At 26.5% G+C, this 25,954-nt stretch overlaps 1 protein-coding gene across 1 annotated transcript; it reads right to left on the bottom strand.

The window, feature by feature from the left end:
• Positions 1 to 1,577: 1,577 nt before the first annotated feature.
• LOC127286290 (zinc finger MIZ domain-containing protein 1) lies at positions 1,578 to 25,774 on the bottom strand. Its single transcript, XM_051312669.1, has 9 exons — positions 25,332 to 25,774; positions 9,984 to 10,239; positions 9,409 to 9,798; positions 8,277 to 9,338; positions 7,978 to 8,163; positions 7,554 to 7,696; positions 6,808 to 7,297; positions 6,409 to 6,642; positions 1,578 to 5,023 (listed from the first exon to the last, which is right to left on the bottom strand). Exons 2-9 carry the CDS (start codon positions 10,071 to 10,073, stop codon positions 4,886 to 4,888), a joined length of 2,733 nt encoding a protein of 910 aa, XP_051168626.1. The 5' UTR covers positions 10,074 to 10,239; positions 25,332 to 25,774; the 3' UTR covers positions 1,578 to 4,885.
• Between the last annotated feature and the right edge of the window lie 180 nt (positions 25,775 to 25,954).

The raw sequence follows: 25,954 nt of genomic DNA, 5'->3' as shown, positions 1-25,954 counted from the left end.
GTGCCACTTTAGAGTGTAATTTCTGTTTTTCATTCTTTTTTTTGTAAACAAATGGCTGTGAAACAAACAAAAACAACTTTTATTCTCTTATTCTGCTTGGGGCGATAGATACATATGATACTGAATCAGATTTTTGTGTAATGGAGTTTTTTTTTAACAAAATCTGTATTCAATATGAATTTATCTTTAACAGAATTTCCATTTAACTATATAAATTAAAACTTCTATAAAATCAAAATAAATTTTATTATTTACTATCTATACATTTTTATAAAATGAAATTAATTTTCCAACTTTCATTTAAAAATTTTCTAGTTAACTGAATTTCATTTTGGGAAAACAGAATTTTTTTATTTTGAAATAATATTTTTTAGAAAGAATTATTTTTGTGTGAATGTTTATAACATAACGTTAAGTATTTTGCATGTTATTATAGTGTCGCTATGTTTTTTATTTAGTGTGAATGTTTTCAGAATTAATTATTTTTCATACAATTATGATTTTATAATATTTATTATAATTGTTCTTATTGATATTTTTATTATTGTCTTTTTCATTTTTAACTGTTTTAGTATTTTCTTTTTAAGAAAACTAAATAAATTAGTTGAAAGAAAAATGCTTAAAATATATGTAATTGTCAGTGATCGATAAATCGGGATTTTCCTAGAATTTCGAGACGCATGAATAAGCTCAAAAATTAATTTTTTTTAATTCATTTAAATTTGAATTTCTAGAACAAAAAAAATTGTTACATAAACGAATTTTTATTTAACTAATCGAATTTGAATTTATCAAAAATATAATTTTCTCGAATTTTCATTGCGTAATTAAAAATTTTTTTAATTATTAAATCGTTTAAGTCAAACTTAAAAGTATAGTTCACGATGTGAAATTAAATTTATAAAAATTTTTTTTAATTTACTTGATTTTAAGAGTAATAGCAGCATTTAATGAGGATGCTAAAAAATACAAGATCCAGGTTGTCTGCTTCATTTTAGAATGTCCCAAATTCAGTTTTGAACTCGTTTTTCTTCAATTAAGAATTTCAATTTGTGGAAGGAATTTAAATTTAAATTGAAAAAGATATTAAGCTAAAGTAATAAAATCTAAAATCGATAAAAGACGCTTCTGAGATATTGCATTCATTTAAATATACACTAAAGTAGTTCTTCTATTGATTCTCGTGCAATGCCTCAATTATTCTCAATCGGATTATTTGTTACTTAAACGTTGCACACGTATATATATATATATATATATATATATTCCATAGTTTACGTAACAAATCAAATTCTAGATAGTATTAATTGTGATAATTTTTTTTTAACCTTTTAAACTTATTTTTAATTAAAAATTTTTTTAAACAATCAATGGAATGTTCCATCAAAATTTAAAGAAAATCGATTTTTTTGAAAAAATTCTAGCCATCGAATATCTTAAAATTGATTTACTGATTATCAGAAATTTGAAAAAATATTTAATGAGATAATTTAAAACTATTAAAAGATTTAATATATAATAAAAAAAAGTTAAAAATCAGGGAAAAGAAATTAAAATTTTTGAAATGAAAAACCACATTTGTACTGTTGTAACTGGCCAATAAGTATTTGCCACTTTTTCTTATATTATCATTCTATTTTTCATATGTACAAATAATATACAATAATTGCCTTTAATATATACGTATTATTAAAATCTAATCTCAATGATGTTATAGAAGTTACATGAATAGAAACTTGACCGCAACTAATTCATATAGTACGCCATAGGTCTGCCACAGAGAAAAATATTTTTGCTTTGAAAACAAAATATTTTATTCATATTTGTGAATAAAAAAAATTCTTTTTTGTTCTCTCAACTGTATTTTTGTTGACTCAACTAATATTTAAAAACAAATTTTTAATTTTAATTGAGGTAATAAATTTTTTTTTTTTTTCTTGAATTAAGTAACATTTTGTTGAGATAATCGAAAAAAAATTTTTGTTTACACAAATAAATATTTAGTTGACTAAAATATTGTATTATTGTCAAAACAAAATATTTTACTCAGTGTGCGCTTTAAAAGTATAAATACAAGTTTTTTTTTTTTTTTTTTTTAATATATATATAAAATTTGTATAATCTACATGAATCACTTGAAGTATATCTCTTCCTTTAATCACAAACGATTATAAATGTAATAACTACCACTCGAGCAAGGGGTCGTGGCCTGTGCCACTCTGGCAGTACATTATTTAAATAGGCACGTTTCATTCAATTTCATTTCTCATCGATCATCAATTTCATTCGACAATAAAAATTGTTCATTACTTTCTTTTACTCGAGAAGTCTCATTTTCACGCACAGACATATTTTTGAGAAATTTCTCTTTTCTTTTTAAATATATTATATTGAAACTTTCTGATTTTTAATTGTGAAAAGAAAATCAGAAAGCATTCCTTAACAAAAAAAACAACCTTAAAAGATATTTATACTCAAATGATATTTTTCAATTATATGATTGTCTATTTTTTTTTTTATTAAAAAATTAGTATAAATATCTCTCTGTTAAATTTATTTATAATAATGGCAGTTTTATTAAAATTATATTACAATATATGTAACGAATATTATATTCGTTTGTCTGCGCGTAAAAATGATTGACTTTGATTAAAGTGAGATTTATCTTCAGAGATGCATTAAGTAGTTTATTTTCGCTTATTTTGATTTAATTTTTAAGATACGAGTCAACTGATAAATTGACATCATATAATAGACCTTTTATCGGCAATTGTATATTAATAATAATTAATCAACAGCCGGGACATTTTGTTGTTGTTGTTGTTGTTGTTGTTTCTCTTCAATTTATAATGACATTTTTAAAAGATTGTTAACGATGTGAATCAAAAACTTATTCCAAATATTCACTAATAAAAATCGAAGAATTTTCGATGTCTTTGCAACATTCTTATAGAAATCGTTGCGCGCTAATAAAATGATTCATTTCTCAAGAATACGAGATGCCCCCTTGTTTTAAGTTTCTTTTTCTTTTGGCCCCCTTGTAAACAGGGTTAAAACCTACACTTCAATTATTTATTATACAAAATGTAGGTTTTACTGTACAGTTTTAAATGAAACCTGGATTTTTGCGCTATATGGACATATTTACCTTATTATTATTATTATTATTATTATTGTTATAATTATTTATTTTTACAATTACAATATCAAGACCTTTTTTGTCTGTCGTCATTGCTTCCTTAGGTCCTCTAATTTTTTTTCGAGTTTCCTCCCATCAATATAGTGCCTCTATGAATAATACTATTCTAACTATGTCGTTTATCGTAAAATTTTTTTTTTCTCTTTTTTTTATCGTAGGAGAAATATCTTTGCGCGATTATATTTTATATATATATATATATATATCATCCGATTTCGGCGTAATTCGAATTTTCTTCGAATATAATAAACTCTCCCGAGATATAATTCTCCATTAATATTATTGTTATTATTTTTGTTTGTCTCTCAAAAAGAAACAAACAATATTCACTATTTTTTATATAAATATGCATTGCATTATAATACCCTTATCGCGAGTTCAAAAAAAAAAAAAAAACTTATTTACAGACAGCCACTGTACAGACGTGTTTGAATTTTTTTTTTTTTTTTGCGATGTAGGTCTTAAATAGGCCTTTTATTGTAAGTAGAATTAGAAATAAAGACCAATTGAAAAAAATTTTCATATCCTGAATATTAAATCGAGAAAGAAAATATTATTTCAAGGAAATCAATACTGATAATAAATTGATGACGAAACGGACGTTAAGGTAGTTCGTTTGTGATTATTTTTTATATTATTTAAAAAATCATGTTAGAAATTTAGAAATTTTTTTTATCAACGGCTCTGCCTGATAAGAAAAAACTTTTCTTTTTTTTTTTATCTCACAAAAATAAAATCAACTTTTTTTTTACTCACTTACGAACTACCTTGAAGATAATTTGAATTTAAATGAACATTGTTAATTATTTAAACTTATTTTTTTAATCCAAAAATTTATAATTTTTTGATGAAAAATAATAATTTATGACATTTTTAACGTTCCAAGTGGGGTCTTTATATCTCAGCAAATAACATTATTGCGTTCTTGTTACGCTACATTTAGAGGTCATTGTTCTATTTCTAATATGCCCTAGTTTCGTCAATAAGATTATTATAATTAGAGCTAAAGTTGTTTGTACCATTGTTTAGGTGAGAGCACCTTTAGTAATCGTCGTGACATTTCTTTAATCATCAATAATAATTTTATGTATAGCTGACAAAAAAAAAAAAAACAAATTTGCAGCATTAATGACTTGACGATCACATTATTTCCACTTGCAAGAAACTTTTACAGATGGTAAGGTTCTTTTTTTTTTGCTTTTTTTTCTTAACCCTCTCGATGGAAGTTATTGACGATTTTCAACTTCCAACAAAGTGTAATTTGTACAATTAAAAATTAAATGCGTTTACAATTAGTATACGCAATGTCAATATTGATTTGAAAAAGAAATCAAAACAAATTCGATTGTTTACAGTCTTTGTATAAAATAGATTTCCCTTAATCTTTGGCAAAAAAGAAATTGAAAAGAATATTTTCTCATGATAATAAATTCAATTCAAATATATTGACGATTTTAATATAAATACATGATACGTGAGCAAATAAATAATAATAATAATAATAATAATAATAAAGAAATTAAACCGTCTTAAAAAGTTTCTCGCTCTTGGCTTTTTTACGATGTGAAAATGAAAACGTCCTCAAGACGTTTTTTTATAACCATCTTTTTTTTCTTAAATTTTCTTCAAATAGTAATAATTTGATTAGGTTTTCTCAGCGGCAATTGCGCGCCATTGACAATATTCTTACTCAAAGAGTGCTAATATGTCGTCACTCGACGATGGATTTCCACTACTGGCTCCACTACTTGGTGGTGTATTTAAATCCGGTGGATCTAGATATGAGAGTAATTCCATTGGATCCACCACGTCATCTGGTAGTAACTGTAAATTATAATAAGTTTACAGTTAATTTCACATTTGAAAAAAAAAAATTAAAATCAATGACACTAGAATATTTTTTAAACTCTCTTAGTAATTCCAATTTCTATTGAATAAGAAAGTATAATATTGAATTTTGGGACGCATAAATATTCCCCAGATTAAACTTGTCGAAATTAGGGATGTAAAATTTCATGAAATATTTTAAAGTTAGCGAGAAAATTTAAATTACATGTAATATAAAGTTATTTTTAAGTTTTGTTATGGCTAATGTATTATTATTATTATTATTGACCTAAATAAATAATAAAAATAAAATTTTTAAATGCAATTAGGAAGTTAATAGTTTTTCTTTCAATTAATTTATAAATGCTATCCATTTCAATTAATTAATTTTAAATATTAAAAAATTAAAATTTTCTTTAAAAATTATATTATGTATAAGAAATATTGAATTTTCAAAATCTATATAAAAATTAAACATTATAAATAACTTTATAAACTTTATAAAAAGGGAATAATAATATACATTTTTTGTAATTAACTTTATTACATTTCGCATTTCTGAATATCTTATTTTATTACAAGTTTTCCTCTTTCTTTAATAAAATATCGTATTTATGAAATTTTTAATATCAATCATTAAAAATATTTATCACATTTTTAACATAAAAATTGAACTACTTAAACTCTTAGTAACATTGAAATTAATACTTATATCTAATTTGGTTTAAAAACTTGTAACAATTTTTACAAGTAAATCTTTTTATCAGTTTTAGTAATATTTTTGAAAAACAAACAAAAGTGATTTGTTTACTAATTCAAAATAGAATAAAGTAACCTAACCTTGTATAGATTGGAGCATGCGCGTTAAAATTTGAAAATATTTCATTGAAATTTATATATCACTGCAATGAAAAATTGAAATATTTCAATCTTGCATGAAATTTTTCTTCGCTTACATCCCTAGACTCGAAATTTTTGTGGTATCTAGTAAAATTTTGCTATTTCACTGAAATTCTATGTCTGCATTGTAGATTTTTAAAAATTTAATAATCCTATTGGAGAATTGTTATTCAGACAAATATTCATTTGGCATTACTTTGCACGTAGGGGAAATTTATCCTTTGAGTTACCAATCTATGGTAATGTAGATAATAGAATTTGGCGCCAAATTTAAATTGCTATATATCGATTTAAATTTGGCGCACAATTTTATTAACCTCCAGAACGATAGATTGAAAAAAAAAATAAATTTGCAACATATCAAAGAAAATAATGGATTATAATATAAGTGAATATTCATGTATTCCAGTTAATTTTTTACTTATGGGAAATTAAAAATTTCTTTCAATTAAGTATATATTATAAAAAGAATGAAAACTTACATTAAGAGACTCTTGTCCAGTTCCTTCGCCGTCAATAACTGCAGCTGGATCGAAATTTAGATCCGATGGTAACTCGGCTGAGTCATTATTAATATTTGTACTGGTATTGCCAGACGTATTGTGATTACTGTTGGACTCTTGGGACGATGGTGGAACGCTAGGAGGGCCACTATTTCCTCCACCTGGCGTGTGTGGAGTATGAGGTGTGTGCGGCGTATGAGGTGTATGTGGCATCTGTAATTTAATCGTTACAATTAGAATATTTGTCTATTAAATTCTTCCATCAATAACAGATATTGTTCAGCTTATTTCTTTGATGAGAAAAAATTTTCTTCAATAAATTCTAATTTTGTTTCGAGAAAAAAATTTTTTTTTTTTGTTTAAAAATAATCATCTTACCTGATCGTTTAGAGATTTTTCCATGGCATTTAGAGGATCGAGAGAATTAACGGAATCATTTAAATGTGTCAATGGACCAGTGCCATTTGTATAATCAGAATTTCCCGAAGTATTCGTTCCAGAATTAATATCGTATGAGCCACCAGAAGAATTTCGATGATTAATATTATTGTTCCCGTAGTTTGATGGTTGATTTATCATCGAACCACTGACGATACTATTCATATCGGGAGGTATATATGGACTCATTGCTTGATTCATATCCCAATTATTCATTGTTGGCATATTCATACTACCCGGTGACATTGCTTTAATCATTCTTTTGCAATCGTTTTCCTCCTCAGATTTTATACTATTCAAAACTTTAGCTGGCTTCCAATTAGCAGCTGAGTCTATTGTCACTTCTTCGATCTCCGGTGTACTTGACGTCGTATTTAAAATTCCCCACATGTATTGATCTACTTCTAAGCCTTCAAGTTGAGCTGGTTTCCTATATATTAATAAAAGAAATTCACGATTATATTATAAACTCAATATCATTATTTATTATTTGGTTTTTTTTTTTTTTTTTGAAAATTATTTTTATTACTATAAAATTGTCAATAATTTAGTGATTAATAATTTAAATTTCATTATTAAATTGAAAATAGTTATGAACAATTTTTTTGAATTTAGGAAAAATAAATTTGATTTATTATTCGTGCTTTTGTATTGAAAAGAATTATTTTACTTTTTTTTAAACTTACATGCAGACTGAGCATCTCCACGAACCCCTTTCACAATTTAATTGAAGATAAGACTCGAGGTCGAAGCACTGAACGTGTTTACATTCATGACCTCTAGCTGGCAACGTAATTCGCTTGAAAGTAATCGGGCATTTAAGCGACACCTGAAAAAAATGCTAAATGTTAATTTTTCTATTCAAGAAGCTAAAATCATTTTTTGGAATATAAATTATCATTACTAAAAATATCGATTTGAATCTTCCCACTTTTAGTGATAAGAGCGAAACTTCTTTTACCGACACATAAAATTTAGTTTTAGAAAATTTTTTAAAAATTAACGCAGAATATTTTTGAGGGTTTTTTTTGCGATCGCTGATTACAAATATGACATTAAAATTCATCTTGTTTCTTCGATAATAGAATAAAATAGTACTGATTTCTCTACCTTTAATGCTGTCTGTTCCACAACATCAGATTCCGATTTAATTCCATTGTTCGATATCGTGCTGTTGAAATTCCTTTTGATTTTAGTTATACAATGCTCGGCCGTAAGCAGTCTTTTGCGTAGTAATCCTTGTAATACACTTCGTACACTAGGTCGATGCACCAATTGAAGGACAAATAGATGCGACTGAAATTATAAATTCCAGATTAGAAAAAAAAATTGCTAATTTTTTCGATTATATAATAATTATTTTAATGATTAAAATTGTGTTTTATACTAGATTTAAAAGAAATACTTACACAGCAACACGCTGAAACGGTGATTTGAACAGTATTACGTCCACCCTGACAAACATCTTTGAGGTAAAGTGGCTTATGGGATAATTTATTTTCTCCTCGATCAATCATAAGTGGTGTTGCATTAACTGATACTTGCACACTACCAGGCCAATTGGTGCTCATTTGTCGATCCTCATGATGAAAGCACTTGAGTTGCAATTCAAGATCCGATCGCCACATTAGTGTCTCGTGAACAGTTGACTTTAGATGGAATACATGATTGCTCACTGCCAAATTGTGTTCTAATCTAAAGGGTTGTAGGATAATACCGTCTCTCACGGGGAATGTTAATCTTAATTCATCTTTTTGCATATTGACTGAAGGCTTATTGAGTTCATTAAAGTTAGGCTTAATATCAGAATTTGGACTAATGTAAGGTGATATACTAGCGGCAGGAGTTAGGGGTGGTGTTGGATTTCCAGGAATTGGACTATGTTGATAGTTCATATTTCCCGCTGGCGTTGTTCTCATTGGTGATACAACATCCTGTTGATATTGATTGTTGGCCGCGACATATGACGAGGCAGCAGCACCATAACCACTATTTGTTTGATGTCCACCGGGATGTCCAACAAATTGATTACCAACTGTTGTTGGTCCCATAGTTGCAGGTACATTTGCATTATAGTATTGATTTCCTTGAGCCGGTGAGCTATACGATGGTGTTGTTTGCCTAATTCCCGATGTTCTAATCATTGGATTCGTGGGAAATCCAGTCGTTTGCGAATTCATTGCCGGTACTGGTTGATATTGCTGTTGAAAATTGGGTCTCGTGGCTGGATAATTTTGATGGGTTATTTGGTTGGGATATTGGGGTACTTGGCTCGTGGGCATACTATTGAAACCGGGTTGCATTGCTGCTGGATTTGCTCCCGCGTATGGTCCCTGTTGCCTTTTTTGCGCCATGTGCATTGCAGGATTTGGATAAGGAGTCAACCTCCTTGGGTAACTTTGCTGTTGTTGTTGCTGCTGCTGTAGTTGTTGTTGTTGCAGTTGTTGTTGTTGCTGCAATTGTTGTTGTTGCTGAAAATCATTATAATTATTATTTTGAACTGAAAGTTAATAAATTTTTTTTTTTTGGATAGAAACTTACCTGCATGGTCATTTTATTCATTTGCATGGTGTTGGGTCCCATGACGTTGTTCATTCCAACGTTTCCCATGTTGCTCATAGAGTTCATGGAGTTCATCGAATTCATGGAATTCATTTGGGACATTCCATTCATACCATTCATATTCATTGCTCCCATGGACATTGGATTCATGGAGTTCATGCTACTCATGCTATTTAACGAATTCATAGAATTCATAGAGTGCATTGGAGCCATTGAACCCATGTTGTTAAAATTATTCATTCCAATAGATCCCATTGCTGTCATTGGTCCTCTTTGGCCATAACCTGAGCTATACGATTGATGGGGCATTCCATGTTGACTCTGCATTTGCGATAAACGCATTAGATTAGGTGATTCGTTATAGAATTTCTGCAATGAAAACATAAACATTTTATTCAGTGTTGGATTTTTTTTGGGGTTTTAGGATTCCTTTTTCGTAACAAATTTTGAAACTTGATTTACTTCAATTTAATGGAAAGTTAAAATTAGAATTTGTTTTCAAATTGAAGATGTAATATTTTTGGGGCATTGATGGAATTTTTTTTTTAATTTACCTGATTGAATTGGGTGGGGATATCTTGGCGGTCCTGCATGGCCACCACGCTAGCAGTGGCGGTGGCCGTAGCGGTGGCAGCTGCCACCATTGCCGCGGCACTGAACGTCGAACCACCACCCCCACTTTGGGGTGGTGTTGTGATATGATAGCCGGATGATAACTCGGGTACTTTCCTTTCAGCCAATAATCGCGGCCGTCAAGTGTCTTGGTTTTCCCTTGGAAATTAATGAAAGATCTTGTCGATCACCAATATTCTGAAAAGGACAATTTTTTTCTATTATTTCAATTTTTAAAAAAATTCTTTTAAAGGGCTAAGATAATTATGTCAAAAGTCCCGCTTCTTGTAGCTTGGAAACATTGCTCCTTATAGATTAATATATCCAAGAAGCGGAAAATTTTTAAAATATATATATTTTCTTTTAAAACGGGATTTTCCTTAAAACTTTCCATTGGCAAATTAAAATTATTTTTATCAAATATGAAAATAATTTTAAACATAGAGAAATATTTAGATCTTCTTTTATTAAACACAATAGATAATATAATGTCTTTAGAGCGTGCGACAAAAGACAAACTAAACACCGACCTATGAAAATCTTATCTACTTTAATCTATGAAAACATATTTCCTCTGAATAAGAAACCTGCGACTTTTTGTTAGTATTTTAAACATACTATACAAAAGAATAAATTATGTGTATTTAAAACTTAATTTTGTTTTTATATTTTAGTGAAAATATTTTCAAAAATTGTAAGTTTTAAAAATTATTCAAAAATCTGATGAAGGATAAATAAATATGTATATATATATATATTTTTCTTGGTGCTTTTTAAGAAAAAATATTGTGGTGAAAAATAGTGATGTTTTTAGAAAAATCTTCCCCCTCATCTATATAATATCTATAAGGGTTTTGGTTAGAATTTGGAAGATTTCCTCAGAAATCCTTTATACCTGCCGCTTAACAAAAATTCTTAGAATCTATCGTATACAAAAATCCAGTGATGGAAAATTTGGTGTTCTTCTGGACCTTACAAAAATTTTCTTGTATATAGATAAAAATCTTGTTTTGGTATATTATCTTTGAAATTTTTAATTTCATCAAAGAATGTGCGACAAAGAATAAAATTTTACTTACAAATTTTATATTTTGTTAATGTTTACGCTAAAATTGAATATATTTTCTTTTAATAATAAATAGTAAAATTTTTACTCGAATTAGTGACAGGGAAATTAACGTTAATCTCAATTTTAATTAATATTTAGAGAAAATTGAAGGAATTATTTTCGGATGAGAATTTTTTTGATAAATTGTTTAAGAATATATACGTATATATGTATATATTTGTATACAATGATGGCCCATACTGTGTCGTTTACGCCACTGGCTCGATCCCGAGACTTTACCCCGACCCGTCGTTTCTTCCCAGCTGGCCATGCTCGTCGAAGTCCCTATTGCTTTTCTGTGGGAAATGCACGTGCTCGCTATTCACACACCGTGCACATAATACACACATCCCTACTGCGTTCTACACATCGCGCCGCTCGAGTCGAAACACCGCAAACGGTCTTTAATGCATCAGACACAATAAAGCAAACGAAAAACTCTGATATGTATACCAACAAATGTTCAGAAAATTTATTTTTATAAAATTTAATTCATTAGTTGAGAAAAAAGTTTTCTTTCAACAAAATTTACCATTTTTTTTTTTTTGTAGTAAATACAATTTTTTTGTTAACCAAAAAAAATTTCTTTGATTCAAACAAAATTTTTTTGATTCAAATAGTTTTTATTTTGTTTATTAATAGTTTAATTTATTTTAATAAATTTTTCGAACGAAGAAAGAATTTTCAGCGAAATAAATTGTTTATTGATTCAACCAAATATTTGGTTAATTGTGGAGCAATAAATTTATTTGTTTGAAACAAATTTTTTTCTGAATGTACAGTATCGTCTTTAGATGAAATTGCACCTAGGGCGAATATAGTTTTTTTTTTCAAATTTAAAGATTTCTTTTAAAAACTGTTTAAACATTTTTTTGAACTTAATTATATTAAATATTACGAATAACAATTTTATTAATTGTTCATTTAGTAAGTGTAGAATAAAAAATGTACCTAATTTTTCAAAAATATGTCAATTAGATTTTAATTTTTTTTTCAAATGTTAACTGTTTGTATTGAGTTTTTGAAGCACTTTTAAAGTTTTCTAACGTACACGAGGAAGCTAAAAAAAAAGAGAGTGAGTATAAAAATAAATTGTGAACAAAAGACCCTCGAAAATAATTCAATATCATGGTACAGCGTGTTCAGGGGTTGACGTCACTTGCGCGTTTTTACCCCCTTACTTTTCATTCATGCTGAATGCAATCCACCTATACCTAACCTCTTATTTCTCTTTTCCCCCTCGAACAATATCCCCCCACCCCACCCTCTTCTCTTCTCTTTTTTTTTTTTTTTTTTTGGCTTTGGTTCTCCTTCCATTGGGTCAGACTCCATCCATCCACACACATATATATATACACACACATACTACGGGTTTCTATTCTTGGATGTCAATATTTCGTCAACTAGAACCCACTCTTGCACGCAACAAAGGCCTTGTAACTTGCGCCGTCGCGCAAGAGAAGCTGTAAATTATTGACGACTTAAATCCTGACAATGGCGATCACTACGATGCCGACTTGTATACACATCTATATATGTATATATATTTCTAATACCAATAATTTCCAGTGGATGAAAGTTCTATTGTTATCAAAAAAAATTTATGCTTTTTTGCTCGTGCTTGCGCCCCCTTTAATGATCCTACTACTGTTTACCAATAAATTTTCATTGATTTTCAAATGAGAACACATACAGGTCAAATTGAGAATCATTATATTTCACTTGGATTCGCATTTATTATAAATATATATATTTACCTCTTAGAACTAAATATTTATTTATTTCAAATATAAATTTTATCTTGTTGAAATATATTAACTTCATTTTGTTCAAATATAAGTTTTATTTCGATCAAATAAATAACTATTTGTGACGCGTTCTGAAGAAAGGGACCTTAGAAGCAAATGAATTATAGGTTATGTTTACGACAGTTTTACTTGAACTAAAAGTTTATTTTTGTAAAACTGAAATCAGTTTTTATTGAATATTTTGGATGTAATGAAGACATTATTAGTTTGCATTACGAGTTGAACTTTTTTGTGTATTTTCACTTTAAAATTTCAAAACCTAATCCATAATTTTTTACTTCTAAGGTTCCTTTCTTCAGATCGCGTCACAATATATAAAATAATTATTTATTTAGAGGTTAGATTGTAACAATTTAATTGGAGTAAGAAAAAAATTTCTGTGGGATTAGAAATGGAATTTTAGTCGAGTAAAGAAAATTATCTACAAAATTTTTATCACGTATTTATAATTATATATCATTCTATATTGCTTATCGAAAGAATTCAATAAATTTCTATATTAGAATTCTTTTGTTTACATGACTTTAAAACTTTTTTGTTTTTGTTAGTTTTTCAATATAAATTTATTGACTAAAATTCAAAAGTTTCGATATAACTAATCAAAATATTATGTCACTTAGTTTGCGTCTGAAGAGATTAAGTGTGAGAATATTCTAAATCACTTTATAGCTTAAAAATTATCTTTTTCACTGCTATTAACAATTTTAGTATTAAAAAGATTTAAAGACGAATCTGAAGTACGCAACGTTTATGATAAACGATTTTAAAAGAAATAATTTTTTAAATTGAAAAATTCTATAATTTTTTGGTTAAAATTTTTTTTTATAATTTGTTGTTTAATGAAAACAATGGTAGAGAAAAAAAAGCTACTTTTTTTTGCTATGTTCATGCAAAATTAAACGTTTTTGAAAATTTAAATATCTCTGTATAATATGATGTATAATTGTGATTTAAATAGTGTAATTTCTAATGATAATTATTTTTGTATGTCACAAAATTAAAATACAAACATTAGTACAAATTTAAATGAAAATAAAATAAATTTAATGATGTGATAATATGGCATCACTTTGTGTGTCCCTTTAAAAATGAGGCTTATTTGAATTTTAAACGCAGAGACAGTGTAACCGACCGCGAAGTGTACAAAATAGTCAGGTTAACACGCACATGCTTTTCATGCTTTTAAATTACTATCTATATTATATATATATATATACTGGTAAAGATGATATCTCTCCTAAATGACTAACAATGTTTTACGCGCAATTATCTTTTATTATATTTAAAATAAAAATTTTCACTTATTAAATTCATGTAAATCGTAATATAAACATAAAAAAAAATACACAAATTGAGTATCGAATATATATATATATATAGGAATGTAAAAGATAAAAATATAGTTAATTTTCTCGCACCGCACTTCCTATTTCTGTATGGGTAACTTTTTCCTATATACTATAAATAACACTTTCAAAACATAAAAATAATTCAAATTTTTCATTTTTTTTTTTTCAAAAAGATGAAATTTACTATTTAGGATACTAAACATATGTGATGCAGGAGGTTGTCGCTTTAAACGGAAGTAACATCTGTCTAACCCACGAAAATTATTTAAAAAAAGGATAGGGACGCGGATCAGATGTATTTTAAACGTCGATATATTTAACGTCAACTTCCGTTCGTTATCTATTAATGATTTTACGTTAAAACGATAGTACACCCAGAAAAATTTTTTTTTGAACCAATATTTGAATTAACAAAATATATTAGTTTTTTTTTTTTGGAATTTAAATATTTAAAAATATCTACGTAATAATTTTATTCTCGGTTACTATATGCATATATAATAATCTACTGAAACAAATTTAAGTATACGCGCTCGAAATCAGTGCTGTAATTGGTCTGCGGCCAAGGTCCGTCAATAGCCAAAGACTAAATTTAAGTCAGCATATCTATTTCCAAACCAGCGATTCGCAGTGAGTTTTTACCGAAATTGGAATTTTCAAGAATTCTTTTTTTCATTTGTTTTCCTTAAAATAAAATCGATACTTTTCCTTGGAGAGTAATTTAGATTTTCAAATGTTTTTCATGGCATATGTAAATAATTTAATTTTTAACATTTTGAATAATTAAAATTTGTATTATATATATAAAAATTACAATGTTTTGATAATAGAAAACAATTTTGGTGACATAACCTAAAATTAAACAATTGTTTTTATATTGTAATAAATTTTTAATTATTATTATATTTTCATACCATTTTTTTTCTCACAGTTATTTGCCAGATTAAAGTATATAAATATTTTCCTAAATTCATATGCATTTCAAGAGTAGATTATTAATTTTGAAAATACAAATTTCATTTTACTTTTTTTTACAAATTATTTATTTCGATAAATAATAATTTATGAATTAGTTATTAATAATTAATTATTAATTCAATATTTGTGACGCGCTTTGAAGAAAGGGACCTTAGAAGCAAACGAATTATATAGGTTATGTTAACGGTAATTTTACCTGGATTAAAAGTTTCTTTTTACTTTTTGTAAAATTAAAATCAGTATTTATGAAATATTTTGGATGTAATGAAGACTTAAATATTGAGAGTTAATCCTCTTTGTGTATTTTCAATTTAAAATTTCAAAACATAACCTATATTTGTTTTTGCTTCTAAGGTCCCTTTCTTCAGAGCGTGTCTTTAGTAAATTAATAATTAATATTAATAACTATTAATTATTAATAAGGTAATAATAAATTAGTATTATTAATTATAAATAATCTAATAATTATTATAAATATAGTAATATATTATAACATTGCTTGATTTTGGAGAACATTTGTAAAGTGCAAAAACGAGGGTAAGAAATAATCTATTTTCTGCACTGTTAATCCCTGGAATATATTTCTTTCACGTTGTACTCTTTTAGTCTGACTCGAGCGGTCTGTAACTACTGAAACACTTGAGATTCGTCGCCCCTAACTACTAAAATATAAATGTCGAATAAGAAATAAAACAGTATAGTCTATACTATATATATATATTAACTACGCACATTTTATGAAACGTTATCTTTTTTTTTCTGTATAGCATTACATTTATATAATACAATAAAAATATATACATTATATAGCATAAAAATCTCAACTATACTTCTTTTTTTTAATTTTTAATAACCACTTCATAAAATATTTATCTTTTTCTTAGTTATTAACTAATACAAATCCAGTCATGTGTAAATTATTATTGATTTATAATTTAATATTTCTACAATCGCACAATTTAGAGAAAGTCCCTTTGAGTAATCAATTTCCTGAATTTTATTATTATTTTTCATTGTTTAATAATAATTTTCAGAATTCTTTAATTAATAATTATTTCCCCATTTATTTATTATTAAGAAAGTTTTTAAATTAATAAATAATTATTATAATTTTTAATAAATTAAATCATTTATTTTCTTGTTATTACATAATTCGTGAGTTGATTTTTTCAATTGTTATAATGTAAATTAATTTATTGTAGATATAAATTAAAATGACTGTATATAGTAAATGAGAAAAAATATATATACGCTTTTGTGTAAAAGTTTATTTATGAAATGGTAATTTTATGTAAAGAATTTTTGATTTGCATCCCTTGGAGAAAAAAAGAGCAACAGAGTGCACACACGTGTTAAAGAGCACGCGACTCTGCGTGTAAATGACATCTGACAGGTGTCAGTCGATTTACGCGACAGAAGAACAAAGTAGCATTCTCGAGAAGAGAGACTAAACTTTGAGTGCTCATTTGTTAGATGATGTATTCTCAAGTTAACCATCCTTTACAAAAACATTCAAGCGTTCAGTAACGGATGATGAAGTTCACTACCCCTCATCGTTTATATAAGATCCTTTAAAAAAAAACTACTAATTCAATTCATTTTTTTTTCATTCTCAATAGCTACTCTAAATTTGATTTAGTGAGAATTCGTTCACTAATTCAAATTAGAACTAATTTTTAGTAAAATTTTAATTGTTTAGTAATTTAGTAATAGTATTTTTAACTAAAATTTTAGTGAAAAATGACTAAAAATAAGTAGAAATTTTAACCAATTCAAATTTAGAGAGTACTGAGTTTTTTTTTAAAGGGGGTATTATTATTATTATTATGAGAGAAAATCAGTCGTAATAATTGTAAAGTCAAGTTGTACCCTATACTGTGAAATTGAAGTTAGATAAGAGAAAAGGATCGTAAAAACAATGAGTTATTAAGAGGTGGTTTATATATATAAGAGAGAGTATATTTTAGAAATCTTTGAAAGTCGCACGAACGTAAAAGAATATATTGATTTCGCGAATGTTTGGCACTTCCTGATATAGATATATATTTATTTTATTTCATTTTTTGTTCTTATCAGCCATCTTTGAAGGCGTATATATATAATGCGACCAGATATTATGAAAATTTAATTACTTCCTGACCTTGCATCAAAGCGCATAAGAGAATAATGTACACGAAGGACGCTTATTGTCATCCTGTTGTGCACGTCACCAACATGAGTCGCGCGCGCGGCAAAACAAATGTTTCATAACTTCAAATGGAATTCATCGCGTGTAGAACGTTTATGCAATCAAGACCTCTTGGGTTTATCCTATAGTCTGTAAAATCTGTTCCATCCAACTAACTTTTACCATCGCATCTATAAAATAAGCCATTTATATAGTCACACACTATATGTATACTATCAAATTTCAATTTTAATCTTATTTGCACTATCGAGAGGAAAAAAAAATATATTTGCCTAAGTAGCTAAATAAATATTTATTTGTTTCGAGTTTGATTCAATTTTTATTAGAATTTTCATTTAACATCATTTTTTAATGGAATTTTTTAGAATTTTAATTTAATAATATTTTTTAACTGAATTTTCTTGTTCGAGGAGGATTTATATTAAATTTTCTATTGGAAAAGGGTGGGTTAATAGTCCTAAAGACCAAACGCAAAGAAAAACTGACAAAAGAAATTTTGAAAAAAGTTGATTTTGTCATTTTTAAAATTAAAAGCCTACGATCGTTTTGTTACTTAAAGTATCTTTAATTTTTTTTTCTTTATCTTATTCCATCGTGTAATACTCGATTAACAAATATATATAAATAACTACACAAGTCTCTACAAGGAATGAAATTACAACATTCATTGCGTATTATACTCTCTCTCTCTCTCTCTAAATTTGAATCAGTGCAAGATTTTATACTGATGAAATGTATTTTGTAAATAAGTTAAAAATTTAAAACTTGAAAAAAGTAGTTAAATCTGTTTTATCAGCAATTGGTTAAATAAATTTAACTATTTAAATCAATAACAATTTCAATTGCAGGAAAATAAAATAAATATCAAATTTTTATATAAAAGTATTTTACAAGTCGTGGGAAAACATTATATTTAACTAATATAATTGATAAGAAATATATTACTATTTGAATCAGTGATTTTTTGCTATTAAATGTGTTATTTTTAACTAATTCAAATTTAAAGAAAGTTTATAAAAGTTTTTATAAATTTTTAAAAATTTTTATACGAAAATTTGGCTTTTTAGCCAATTTTAACTCGTATAGCAAAAAGTTTTTAACTAATTAAAATCAGTATAAAATTTTTACATCTTCAAATTTAGAGAATATATTTTTTCTCATGAATTAATAAATTATTATTATTATGATTATGATTATTATGCAATTACAAAGATTTCTCATCAATTAAAACTTAAAAACGTAGAAAATTTTACCCAAAAATTGGTATAAAAATTAAATGAAACAAATTTTATTCTAGTTGAGGGCGCCACTGTCTATGTGAATTAGCATTGGTTAAAATTACCCGCAACAAAATTTATCCAGCATTTTTTTTTGTGATTTTCACTTAATTTTGGTGCTTTGGAAAAAAAATTTCGTTAATAAATTCTATATATTTCATCAACCAAATTTTCAATGATTCAAAAATTAGAGAGCAGACAAAATAAATTGACATATTGGTCTAGACAAATTTATCTGTCAATAAAGTAATCTATAATATATGTGTATTATATTAATAAGAATATTTAGCATTTTTACAAGAATTATTCTATTGATTAGATCAAAGATTGAATAAAAAAAAAAGAAAAAAAAACGACAAACCTATGTCATTGACCTACATAACTATTCAGTTGAATTCCATTTATTTTATTAAAAAGTTTTTGCATGATTCATATATACAAAGTAGGTAAATAATAATTTTATTATTAACATTTTTCCAATGATTTTCTGGAAAATTTTTATTAAATAAAGCAAATCAAATTTTTTACACGCGCAAAAAAGAAGTTTGCTGTGGCAGTGAAGTTTTCTATTGCTATCACAGCAAAGTTTATATAAATTTGCTACGTGGTTTAATTTTTCGATTTTTTTCTAACAATTTTTAGCAACTTTCGTGTAGTTTAAAATTAATTATAGGTATTATTAATTATTTTAATTAATTACATTTAGTATTTTAATTAATATAAAAAATAAATGCATTTTTTTTTCTAAACATGTATTTTGAGTAGAAATCAACTTTTGCTAAAGTTATTTAATTTCAAGTGGTAAAAGTATGTGAAAGTAGATTTAGAAAGAATGCTCTCGTTGTTCAATAACTTCTAGAAACATAAAGGTCTTAAGATTTCAATACTTTCAACTAAAACTGTGTATATAAATATAGGAGGTATTTAAAAAGTTAACATACATTTGCATCTTTCAAAAAAGAAATTACAAAATACTTAATCAATTTCTAATAAAATTCCCGTTTTTTTTTTACTTTTAATTTCAAAATCATTTCATTGCGTGATTAAAAAACAAAATAAGATGAAAAAATTTATTTAATTTTACGACAAAAATATATTACTTTTTGCCAATGAAAATATACTTATTTCTACAACAAATTCAGATATAAAAAGAATTTTGAAAATATCTGAAAAAAATTTTATTTGATTCAAATAATCGATTTTTATTAACAGTTAAATAATATTTACTTGAACCAAATAATTTTTATTCTGAATTAAATAAACTGTATTTGAACCAATAATTTTTGTTTTTGAAATAAATACCATTTAATTGACTCAAATATAACAATTATTAAAAACAAATAAATATTTATTTGACTCAAGTTATTTACTTTTTTTTATTTATTTATACTCAAGTAATCGATTATTATTTGAAACAAATAATTTTTTTTTCTCAATGTGATTATATATATATTTGTGAATCGAAAATTTCAGACAGTTGGGAATCTGTCTCTAGATGGCATTGACCAGCAAAAATTTAGCAAAGCAAGGAGGAGAAATGAATTGTCAAGTCCTACGCAATATTATAGTGCGCTAACGTGCCAAGTTAAATTTATAATATTCTGTATGTCATAATTCTTTGCCAGTTAAAGCATTTTAGAAGTTGCGACCTTGAAAATATTTTTTATATATATAAGTACTTTAAGAACAAAAAAAAAAAAATACCATAAGTTATTTTTCTTCTCAATTTTTGAACCCAAAGAATTTTTTTTATTCCTCATTGTTATTATTATTTTATTTAATATATTTGAATTAAATAAAAATATATTTTTTTCATAGCTAAATAACTATTATAGTTTTAAATAAAAATTTAGTTAAAACAAATAAATATAACAAATTTTTTTTTTTTTCTCCAAAAATTGACAATAGTTTCAAAAAATTGTCAATTTTTTGAGGAAAAAAAAATATTTATTACAAAGCTAATTATATTTATTTGTTTTAACTAAATTTTCATTTAGAACTTATATATATATATATAGAAGCATAAGCGAAAATTTTCATTGTTTTGTGATTAAATATCTGTATGATGACTAAATAAGCATTTCTCAGTATATAAGTATCATCGGCTGGGATCAGTCTCTGAATTGAGGGAGGATCAACTCTCGAGAGTGCGGCACCGGTCTGCCGCACTCTTGGGTTATCCCCACCACCAATTCCTAATAGTTTCTCGCTTCATGACCCCCCTCTTCATTCCCCTCCAACAAGAGAGCATCACCATCTCTCCCTCACCTCTCTTCTCACCTCCTCTGATACACACCAATCCAACTATATACACAGAGATCACGAAACGCGTATCGAGAGTACGCTTATTTTAACATGCCTATTTCTGATATTGTATCCCACTGGCGGTCTGTCTTCGGATTAGAAGTTTCTATATAATACTCAAAATACACTCCAGAAATATTGCGTGTGGCTTTTCTAAATTCATATACATCAAATATTATAATTCCATCGTTTTTGAGAAAATAATTCAAAAAAAGAAATTATAAAAACTAATGAAAAAAGTCTCTTTTATTATTGGGAAATTTTAACATATATTTTTTTTTAATTTAGAGTAGATTTTTTTTTTAATTTATGCAGGAAAAAAATTTATATAGTTAAAATTTTTCTACGCAAAAAAAGAGTAATCTCAATTTAAGAGGAAAATTCCTTTTCTGATGACTTTGTTTTTTTTGTATTTTTAGGTTATGTTTAGAAATAGCTATTTTTAGCCGTTGGGCACTAAAAATAGATTATAAAAATAATTGACATATGACTTTAGAATACAGGGAAAAAAAAAGATTTACCTGGAACAGTGAAACGTTTTATTGTAGTAGCAAAAATTTTACTTGTTTCAGTTAATTCTTTCGCTAATCTAGTGAAACCTTTCGCTGTTTCAAGTAAATATTTTTTTTTCCATTTATGTACTTTAATAGCTTTAATATTCGTATTAAAATTAATTGTACGTAATGAAAAAAAAAATTTATTTGATTCAAATAATCATTTCTGTTAATATTTATGTTTACATTTATAATAAAAATTAATATTTTTCATAAATCATTATTTTTTATTTACAAATTTCATGAAGAAAAGTTGTATTTAATGCAGTATAAAAAAGAATTAATGATTTGAATTAATTTTTGCGAAACTAGTTTCTTTAAAAATAAGAGAAGTCTTAAAAAATTACGAAATACAAATTGCAAAAGAAGAATAAAGTGTACATACTTTGTAAAGAAGCCGAGAGAGAGAGAGAGAGAGAAACTCAGTTTACAAAGTAAAAAACAACTTATACTCACATGTGTTTTTGTATGCTTTCTGTCTTTTTTAATTTGTATTTTATTGTAATTTTTTTATTATCATTTATTTTCATATGGAAATTTAAAAAAAAAATTTTAATTTTCTTTATTTAATCAAAGTTTTACTTATGAATTTTTTCATTTTGCTTGTCAGAAATGTTATAAATCAATAAATATTTAATTCGTATAGAAGTATTCGAAAATAGGTATTAGAATTAATAATAATAATCAATAATTAACTTACGATTTTTTTCCTCTCTATTAAAAAATAACTTCTTTTTTTTCAAATATTTAAAAGAAAATTTTCATTTCTAAACAGAATTAAAACTTTTGAAGTTTTTTTCTCCAAATTTTTTTTTTTTTTTGCTAAAAACACGAAAAATTTTCGAATAATTTTACATAAAAATTTTTGGATATTTTTTCCAAACGCCTTAGGTAAAAATGCCAAAAAATTTCAAATTGTTTTACATAACAATTTTTGTCATTTATTTCCAAACGCTTTAGTTAAAAAATACAAAAAAGTTTGTTGAATTTTGGTTTGTTTTTTTTGGTTACTTCCAAAATGATTTAGTAAAATTTTACCATAAATAGAAACTTTATAGTTTACATAAAAATTCAGAGCAAATTTAATGTATTAATGTAATTTCAAATCAATTTCTAATTGTAAAAAATTAAATCAAAAAAAAAATTTTTTTTTTGACAATTTATACATAAAATTATTAAACGAATTTATAATATTTTTTATCATATATATTTTGTCGTGTAAAAATCTTCTAAATTATTAAGTATATTAAATTTAATAAAAGAATATCGACCAGACTATTTTATTCCAATTAAATCAATTTACACGAAAAAACTTGATCTCGTAAATAAATAATAATTAATTCGCGGTTTAATTGAAGCATCATAATTATATTGGATTATTAATATTATAAATTTACTATTTTTCAAGCAACAGGCGCGTACAAAAAATTATTTTGTTTCCTTATATCGATCAATATAATCGTAAAGAAAAAAAAAAAATTTTTTTTTTTTTTGAAAAAGATAAAAAAAACATTAAGAAATACATTAATAAATTAAAAATAATAATTGTCAATGTCACGAAATAGAGGAAATATCTTGCTTAAATATATTTTTCAACTCGGGATTTAATTCCCCACCTTGTCAATTGAGTGGCACGAGCCAGTGTCTGTTTCCTATCGAACACATACATACATATACACACACCTCCCCTCCCCCATCCCCTTTTTAGTTACGTCACTGACTCTCCATTGCGTTGCCTGTCGAGAATTATATACATATTTATGTATATCCTTTTTTTTTGTGTATACATATATTTAACGTGACGAAAATTCGAAAGCAAATGCGAATCTTTCTTAATCCAATTGAAATAATAATAAATTGTTTCTTTTTAAAATTGATAAGAAGCCAATGATTATTCTCTTATCATTTTAACAAGAAATTGCGTGCTAATTTTTTTTTTTTTTCGAAAAAAAAAAAAATTATTTTTTGTCATGTACGTAATAAGGCATTACATGTGTTTTCAATCACCTGCACGACAAGAGTTTTATAAATTATTTATTAATTCATTCGTTGAAAGAAAAAGGAATTGCTATGAAGGTCGTCGTGCGCAAAGAGAGAGAGAGAGAGAAAAAAAAATTGGACGTGTACATGATGGCAGTTTGACAGAAGCGTTGAAAGTTTCTGTTGACAACGTCACTCGCACGTTCCAAATTTTTGTACCTTTTTTTTTTTTATTTTTTTGCTCACAGACACGTTATTTACAAAAATTATTTTCATTATTTAATTATAGTCAATTAGGCCCCCGGATTCAATTAAAGTAATTGGCATTTAAATTTTTATACGGTTTCCATTATTATAAATGCAAGGGTAAAAAGTTAAATAAAAAATATAATAATCAATATGAAATCGAATAGTAAATTTAATTTCAAATTTATTTTATTAAAAAATGTATTTTAAATAAAATTAATGTAATTTATAATTGATTTTATTGAAAAATTAAATTTATTTTAAAAAATTAAATAACATAATTTTTTTTTTTTTAAAAAGTGATAAGAAATCTTTTCAAGGATATTTGAAATCAAGTTTAAATAAAAAAAGTACGATGGATAAATATACAAGATTAATGTTTAAATAAGATAATAAGTGAATATTAATAATATATTTCACTTGTCTTAGTGTTAAAAAAAAAAAAAAAATGTTGAAATCGCAAAATTTAAATAAATTTATCAAAAGATGATGACTTTCTGTTTAGCGTCTCACGTCAATGAACTTCTTTAAGGCAATCGTTATCTTCTCCGAGAGAGAATGAGAAAGAGAGAGAGAGAGAAGGAATATAAATTGGGACAAAGAAAAAAAAATTGGAAATTTAAAAAAAAAATTTTTTTCGAATTTGATTTATATTTATACACTGTTAGTTTAAAATACAAATGATTTAATTACGCAACTTGACAGTACATATGTATATATATATATACAGTTAACAGGAAACATTTTCGCAGAGATTTAGCAACACGTTTATTTGAAAACAATTGGTTGGGTTTCACTTGGGAGAAATTTTAATGAAAATCGTTTTTTAGTTTTTAAAAATTTAACAGGTAGTTAAAAAAAATTTTTAATTAATATTTATTTTTAATACAAAAAATATAAAAAATATTTTCTAAATTGTAAAAAAAAAAATTGTGTTTTTGTTCTTCTGTTACAATAACATGGTGTACGTGACTTTTTGCATTGCTTTTCCCTACTCCCATAAACAGACTCTTGGATATATGATTCACTTGTGTATAGAGCACGGGATGAAAGCGACAAATCTTTAGAACAGTTAAACCATTGTGAAAGCGTGCGCGATATGAGAGAGCTTGAGGCAATAAAAATGTATATATGTATATATACACACTGCCTCCAAGACTTGATGACAGAAATCTCCTTTAGTTCCACAACCCCGAGAAATGCAAAAAAAAAAAAAAAAAATTAAAAAGAAATTGTAGACTAAACACTCGTTCTTATCGTTCAAAATTTAAAGTTGACGTGAAACAAAAACTTTCAAAAAAAAAATTAAAACAAAGAATGGATTTGATTTTAACATTTCCTGTATATTGTCACAACTATTTCATATTTTTTCTCTCCCAATGGAAAATCGGCGCGAAGTTCAAATCACTTCCCGCGGTCGTCACGTGTTTTTTTTTTTTTTTTTTTTAATCCAAATAAAAAGCGGGGAAAATTTAATTTTTTTGAAAAAAAAACTTACCCTAGAGATCAAGGACAATTTGCATTATTCTCCAGAGATAAGATAAGCACTTGGTAAAGTTAATCCAAAAGTGGATGATGTCACAATATGCACTTAATTTGCCGCACAGCACAAAAAATTAATTTCTTTTTTTTTTTTTGTATTCACGTTAATTGTCACTGTACACAATAAATTATTGAGAACACTGAGCGGAACACTTTTAAACTGTAAACATCACCGCGTCGTTGTCGGTGACCGACTAGTTTGTAAGCGAGGAGTTCTCTCTCTCTTTCTCTCTCTCTCTCTCTTTCTGGCTCGGAGAGTAGTAGAGTAGTGAGCGGCGAAACGAACGAGAGCTGATTGTGAGCGTCGGCGCTTGCTGTGTGTCAACGTAGTAATGTGCTCTCGAACTCACATATAGTGTAGAGAGAGAATCCGAAGAGCAATCGACGGCCTAACGCTCGGGGTCGAACGCGCGCGGCGCCTCATTGGACTCGCCGGAAGAAACGTCAAACCACGTTCCACCTCTCTCTTTCTACTGCCCTCTCTCTCTCTCTTTCTCTCTCTTTTTCTCTCTATCCTTTTCCCTCCGTCTGTTAGTTTGCTATATCGTTATTCGTCTCCCTTTCTCTTTGCTTTTCCTC

This window comes from Leptopilina boulardi, unplaced genomic scaffold, assembly GCF_019393585.1.
Source record: "Leptopilina boulardi isolate dan_hultmark-lab unplaced genomic scaffold, ZJU_Lbou_2.1 LbouV2_352, whole genome shotgun sequence".
NCBI lineage: Eukaryota > Metazoa > Arthropoda > Insecta > Hymenoptera > Figitidae > Leptopilina > Leptopilina boulardi.
This window is presented reverse-complemented; position numbering and strand designations above follow the sequence as displayed.